Source organism: Siniperca chuatsi, linkage group LG1 (genome assembly GCF_020085105.1).
Source record: "Siniperca chuatsi isolate FFG_IHB_CAS linkage group LG1, ASM2008510v1, whole genome shotgun sequence".
Classification (NCBI taxonomy): domain Eukaryota; kingdom Metazoa; phylum Chordata; class Actinopteri; order Centrarchiformes; family Sinipercidae; genus Siniperca; species Siniperca chuatsi.
The window spans coordinates 8,775,922-8,783,284 of NC_058042.1; the positions used below are offsets into that span (position 1 = coordinate 8,775,922).

The 7,363-nt window shown below is 37.8% G+C and overlaps 1 protein-coding gene across 1 annotated transcript in view; it reads left to right on the forward strand.

Annotated features, from left to right (window-relative positions):
• Nucleotides 1-5,985, forward strand: part of glceb (glucuronic acid epimerase b) — a 58,904-nt gene extending 52,919 nt beyond the window's left edge. The window contains exon 6 of the mRNA XM_044190561.1: nucleotides 696-5,985. Coding sequence (XP_044046496.1) covers nucleotides 696-1,427 — 732 coding nt within the window. The 3' untranslated portion in view covers nucleotides 1,428-5,985. The remainder of the gene's footprint in view (nucleotides 1-695) is intronic.
• Nucleotides 5,986-7,363: the final 1,378 nt, after the last annotated feature.

Consider the following 7,363-nt stretch of genomic DNA (forward strand, 5'->3'; position numbering starts at 1 on the left):
GTTGGTTTATGTCATACCTTTGGTGCTCAAAGTACCTTTTGATAAAACACCTGTTCTAATAACTATGTAACTACAATAGAGCTGAAACAATTAGTTCATTAACTGATAAATAGAAAATTAATCAGATTGAATTATATGATAATTGAGTAATAGTAAAAGCAAAAATGCTTATTTAAATGCCTTCAGATGTGAGGATTTACTGCTTTTTTCACCTAATGTCATGGTAAACTGAATATTTTTGGGTTTCAGACAATACAAGTAAATTTAAGGATGTCACCTTTGAGCTTTAAGAAATTGTGAAAGACATTATTCATTATTTTCTGACATGTTATAGGCAAAACCATTCATCGATTAATGGAGAAAATAATTAGCAGACTAATCAATGATGAAAATAATCCTTAGTTGCAGCCCTAAACTGGACCATACATAATTAATCATAATTGATTTCCCATAAAGCTGCATTTCAATTAGTGGTATGAACAAAACAGATTAAATTTGGATGTAGATTTTTGTAAAATTTTACTTATATAAATATATTTCATCATGAGAACTTTGAACCCGATTAACTTATTATGAGAACTGTGACACAAAATAATTACATGTAGAGATGATAAACAATATTATTTAATGAATGCCAAATCCTAATTCCAGTCATTAATTATCTTGCTTGCCTTTGCGTCTGATTTCCTTCTCAGATCATGCCCAAACGGGTGGTGCGATTAGTCCTGTATGGGCGTGGCTTTGTTGACAACGTCACTATCTCCACCACTGCCCACATGGCCGCCTTCTTTGCCGCCAGCAACTGGCTGCTTCGCAACCAGGATGAACGAGGCGGCTGGCCCATCATGGTCACCCGTAAACTGGGTGAAGGCTTCCGGCCACTGGAGCCCGGCTGGTACTCGGCCATGGCTCAGGGCCAGGCCATGTCCACCCTGGTGAGAGCCTACCTCCTCACCAAGGACCAGGCTTACATCAACGCTGCCCTCAAGGCAGTAGGACCCTACAAGGTGCCTTCAGCGCAGCACGGGGTCAAAGCTGTGTTCATGAACAAATACGACTGGTATGAAGAATACCCCACCACACCCAGTTCCTTTGTCCTCAACGGCTTCATCTACTCCCTGCTGGGACTCTTTGACTTGACTGAGACAGCCGGAGAGAAGCTTGGCAGGGAGGCTGGGCAGCTGTTCAGCCGTGGCATGGAGTCACTGAAGGCCATGCTGCCGCTCTTTGACACAGGGTCTGGGAGCATCTATGACCTGCGTCACTTCATGTTGGGCACTGCGCCCAACCTGGCACGCTGGGACTATCACACCACGCACATTAACCAGCTACAGCTGGTGGCATCCATAGACAACTCTCCCATCTTCAAGGATGTAGTAAAGCGCTGGAAAAACTACTTAAAAGGGATTCGTGCCAAGCACAACTAGACCAACTGTAACCTACGTATAGTATACAGATGATGGCTGAAAAGTTGAATATACTTTATGTGTGTGGATGATTGAATGTGAGGCGGATGCTCACATTGTGTGTCTGTGTGCGTCTCAGTTTTGGTTTGAAGTTCATAATCTAAAGGATGAGTTTACTCAGCTGCAACTCTCACCACTAAACGTTTCTCGTGTGCTCTGTTGCAGGTTTTATATTTTCTGCAACACTGACTGTAGCTCTCCTCTCCTGTTTTTTTTCTTTGAGCTAGTGTTTGTAATTATGCACAGACCTAGTTTCAGAGTGTGAGTGTTTGTGTTCAGGAAGTGCGTGTGTATGTGTGTGTGTGTTTTGTTCAAAGTAACAATATATGATGTTAGAGAAAGATGAAATTCCTTGAATTGTTTAAACTGGATCACATTTCCGACATTCTTTGATGAATCCACCACCAGAAGTCTCTTCTCCACTTGTATTTTTTTACCATTTCAAGTTTATTGAAACAAATAAACTGTAAAAAACAGAATATATTATAAATTATTTGTCAAAAATAATGAATCTTATCAATATAAAATATTTAGACATTTTGGATTTTATTTCTCCACTGCAACCTTTCTTTTTTTTTTTATCCCATAACCCTCAAAACTTTAAAAAGTTTTAAATCAAGAAGTATTTCTTAAGAATACCATGTTTAAGCTGTTAGGTGAGATAAATTAATTTCATCCCTTTACAGAAATGCTGAAGAGTCAGATGCTTAATGCTTCCAAACCAGCAGCTTCCAGTTATTTTCTGAAACCCCTTTCCCCTAAAACACAGTTAAATAGTTTCAAATATTTTGGGGGGGGGGGGATTATGTTGTTATGTCTTTAGTGAGCTTAACTCCTTTTAAATATTTTTTTCCTTTTTAATATCCGTTTCAAGTCACGGATTAGGTGTCTGTCAAGCTGCTCGAAATCAGCTCTGAGAAATAAACATCCACCAAACCACCGTATTTGCTCTGCTACCAGCAGGTCTCCTTGCTTCTGTGTTTAGCTGAGCTGTTGTGTAGGCACATCTGGACAGAGTTGTCTGCATGACTGCATCTTCGGTTATGTGACTGTACTGGGACCAGGCTGTGTTTCAGTTAAGACATCGACGACTGCAGGTAGCAACGCTGCCACAACTTGAGTGTTACATTCCCTGAGATCAGGCCTGCAACAATCTTTAAAAAAAAATCCTAATTAATAATTTATCCTAATTAGCCGTCAGTGCTGAAGCCTCTGTAATGCCGGTACCTTTATGTGATGTTTTAAGATGACAAACTGTGTGCTACCATTCTTAGCTGTAACTAAAACCCACTTAAGTATGTCGGTTGGTCCCAAAAAACTTAATAATTCATATGCCATTGCAGCTATAAATAGTTTGTTCTGCATCGCTTTGAGTTCAGCTCAGTTAGTAAAGCTTAAGTTTCCCATATCAGAGATCCTGGATTGTGATCCCAGCTCCGATGTGGTTGCAGCCGATCACGAATCTCAGTGTTTGTTGAAAAAAGAAAAAGGCGGCTGAGAAATAAGCCTCTAGATTCACTGATCAAGGGTGGCGGTTGCTCTGTTCTTCTTATTTGCAGTTTGGGAAAAGCTAGAAAACCGTTTAGATTGGGTCAGTCAGACAGATTATTTAACTCCTTCATTGGTGTGTGTGGTCTTGAAATGGACATAATTATAATGGGTAATTCCCAGTGTGCAGACTATACTACACACGAGCCGCCTCTGATATTATAAATAATTTCTTCAGATCATATTTACAGGTATATTTTACTATTCTGACAAGAGACTACAAATGAGTCAATCTTTGCTAACTCTGGCACATTAAAATTTTGATTAATGTTGATTAATGTGCGCTGTCCCTGATAAATAAGATAAATACAAATAGAAAAGTCCACGAAAGCTTCATGCAGTTGAAATAGGATCCAGCAGTTTCATTTTTAAAATCCCTTCATCCCATAAGAAATGTACACAGGACTTTGAACTTGCTTGTATTTCCATTCAACTTTCTTTAAATGCCAAACTTTAGCTTCAGATGAATTCCTTGACCTTGACATTAAAGTCTTTTTACATCCTTTTATGTCCCTTGGTTTGAACACCAGCACCATTAGTTGTAGCTACATTTTCTTTCACTGTCATGCCCCCTTTTGATCTTTTTAGATTATTGTTAACTTGGAAAGTCATCTGAAAAACTCTTCTTCTGTAACTCATACTTCTACATGATAATTGCTGAATACAAGTGTAGGTGGTGTAGATGTATGTGTTGTGTATTGGGGTGGATAGACGTGTGGGCAGCAGTCACAGCTGCATCTCACTAACATGTCAATTTATAACATTTAAATAGACAATTCCAGGAGTGCTGAAGGTCGAGGTCCATTCTTGACAAACATAAAGAGGCTGTCAGTCCCAGCAGGCTCTCATTGCTCCTCTCAGCTGTTGTGGGTGCATGAACTCAGCGGTTTTTAATCTGAGCGCTGCCCTGTTGATCGCTGTACGAGGAGACAGAGCCTCGCCAAGACACTAACAATTCACCCGGCTATTAAGCTGCAGAGCCTGCACACAGTACAGTCGCTAGTCGGGGATGAGTCAGCATTCGCTGGCATCACACTCACAAAGAAAACAAAGTAGAGCCCTCAGCATTAATGAGGCTTTCATCGATCTTCCTTAAAGATTGTTAATGGGAAGCAGGAGAATCAGGCGGGCTTGTTCTTCTGAAGGTGTTGATGGTGAATTTTCTTTGGTCATTTTCATAGAACTGGTGTAAACTTTGAGATGAAAACATTTTCCCAGGCGTTCTGCTTTCAAGTTGTCGTAGTGTGAGCTTTTAAGACTAAATCAAAGAAGCATGTGATTCATTTCGATGTAACATTGGATAGAAAGAAAGTCTTGCTTCTGTTCAAACTCATTAATTCCTCCGGGTACATCGTTCTGACTTTACAGCTTCATCTGTAACTCAACTTCTTGCATTCAGAACTAAGTGAGGATTCACGAGGGCCACTGTTAAGAAGAAGAAAAAATCTGAGATTTCGAGAAAAATATAATGTAATATTTCAAGAAATAAGTCATAATATTATGAGGGAAAGGATGAAGTCTTTTGCAATGAAAAATAGTAACTACAATACAGTGTGTATATAGGACATATATACTGTATTTCAATCTCATGCACATGTAATCCAATCTTCAGTTTAATCATAATATACAGCATTTTGTTCTTGAAGCAGTTTTTCCTGTAACACTATGACTTTATTCTAATTAACTTTTTTCTTGTAATATTGCAATACTTTTTTCTCAAATTATGACTTTAAAATAATATTCTGACTTTATTCTTGAAATATTCTGACTTTTTCACGTAAAATTATGCCTTTCGCCTCAATGTTTTTTTCTTTATTTAATTCTTTATCACGACTTTTTTTCTCAAAACCTTTTGACTTTATTCTCAAAATCTCAGTTGTTTTTTTTCCATCAGTGGAGCAGATCCTCCGCTGCAGAGGTTTATACTGTGGATGGAAGGAATTATATTGATGTTATGTTTTTAAAGTTTAAAGATAAAATGTTATCCCAGACAAGAGGTATGAGTGCACTTTTTGATAATCCCAGGGTTTTTTTTGTATGCTTGCTGAACTTTGCTTTGTTCATTTCCTGGTGGCATTTTCTCCCCATGAATACTTGCATAATTCATACTTTGCCATTTGACAGGACAAGTAGAAATATGTAGGAATGGTTTTGTGTGTGAATAACTATCTCCATTTTGTTTATACCAAAGTCACTGATTCAAGTATATTTGAATTTGTATATTTTTGTGCAACCCCATTTCCATTCAGCATTTAATGACGTTAAGTCTCCTTGGAGACGTCACGGAGAGACACTGCCTTTTCAGAAATGCTAGTTTTTCAAATGTATGTTGAATAGATTATAACAATAAAAGGTATGTAAAACTCGCTTATAGTAAAGGGGATGTGTGCAACTAGAGATTAGCATTAGTCAGCTACTGTTTTAAAGGCAAATGGGCCAATGGCTGCAAATTCTCCTTGAAAGTTTTTCTTTTTATTTTTGAGTGTTTGTTTGCATCATTCATCATTTGTTGGAATAATTTGCAGAGGAGTAAGATGTTTTGCTAGATAGACAAAAGCACAACTGCCGTTTATTGTCACAGGATTTTGGTTGTATTTCTTTTGGATTGCTTTGTTTTTCTTTTCAGGACAATGTGCAACGCCTTCATTAAGGAAGCTGCTATTGTTGTTCACTGTGTTACTGGTATGAGAACTTCTTTTTAATCATTTTAGTGGTATTTTTTTCTGGCTTTCCACTATCTGACTTAACATATGACCACTGAGGTCAAATGTGATTTATGCAATAAAATGTTTACTGGGGTCGTGACACCACAGGAGACCCAGAGCGGTTGTACAAACTTTGCAATCAAAGCACAATGTGCAGATGCTACCATTTTTTAGTCCAAGGAAGAGAGTTGTTTGTATACAGAGTAAATTGTGCTTTAAAAATGTGCTTTTTAAAGGTGTAAAAAAATAAAAGCATTTTTCTTAAACTCGTGGTCTAATCTCTTCCTCTGTAACGTTTAAAAGGGACTCCGCAGTTTAATGAAGATCTGCATACAAATGTATGACTGGTTCATTATCCATTATTGTGTCCATTGTAGAGCTGATACAATTCATTGATCAACAGAAAATTAATCTGCAACTATTTTAATAATTTGATTATGGGTTTTAGCCATTTTTCAAGAAATTATGCAAAACAGTTGCAGCTTCTCAGTTGAGAGAATTTCCACCATTTCAAAAACAAAAACTGAATATCTTTGTGTTTTGGTCGGACAAAACAAGTAATGTTAAGACAGCACCTTGGGTTTTAGGAAATCGTGGACACTATTTTATAGATCGTTTTTTTAGATACAGATTAATAGAAGAAAAAATCGTCAGATTAATAGATACTGAAAACAATCATTAGTTGCAGCCTTAGTCCATTGTTTATTGCAAGATAACACAAAAGTTCTAATTGTTTACATTGCATTATTTCTGCAATCTTACAATATTCATATATATTTGCTGTTAAAGAAAAGAAACGAAAAACCACATACTGTCATATGTATATATATGTATATGTACAGTATATATATGTATATGTGTGTATGTATGTATATGTATATATGTATATGTTTATATATATATAATATATATATGTTATATATATATATGTGTATATATATATATATATATGTGTGTATATATATGTGTATATATATATAATATATATATTATATATATGTATATGTATATATGTATATATATTCACCCCAAATCCAGCACCCTGAGACTGTACACTAAGCAGAATGAGGGAGGCAGAGGACTAGTGAGTGTCAGAACCACTGTCCAGGCTGAAACAACAAAGATCCAGGAGTACATCAGGAAGAAAGCCCCCAATGATGCTAAGTGAATACCTCAGGCAGCAGAAACCCGAGGATGATGAGGATGAACCATCATGGAGAGACAAGCCCCGGCACGGCATGTACCACCGACGGATAGAAGAAGTGGCTGGACTAAAGGACAGCACAGAAGCACTGATCGTGGCCGCACAAGAACAGGCACTCAGTACAAGATCAATAGAGGTTGGGGTCTACCACACCAGACAGGACCCCAGGTGCAGACTGTGCAAAGATGCCCCTGAGACAGTTCAGTAAATAACAGCAGGGTGTGAGATGCATGCAGGAACAGCCGTAACCAAGTGACTGGCATAGTGAACATCTGTCATTAGTATGGGCTGGAAGTCCCAAGGTCAAAATAGTAGACACCTCCTAAGGTAGTTGAGAATGACCGAGCAAAGATCCTGTGGGACTTCCAGATCCAGACTGACAAACTGGTGATGGCTAACCAACCAGACATCGTGTTGATCGACAAACAGCAGAAGAAGGC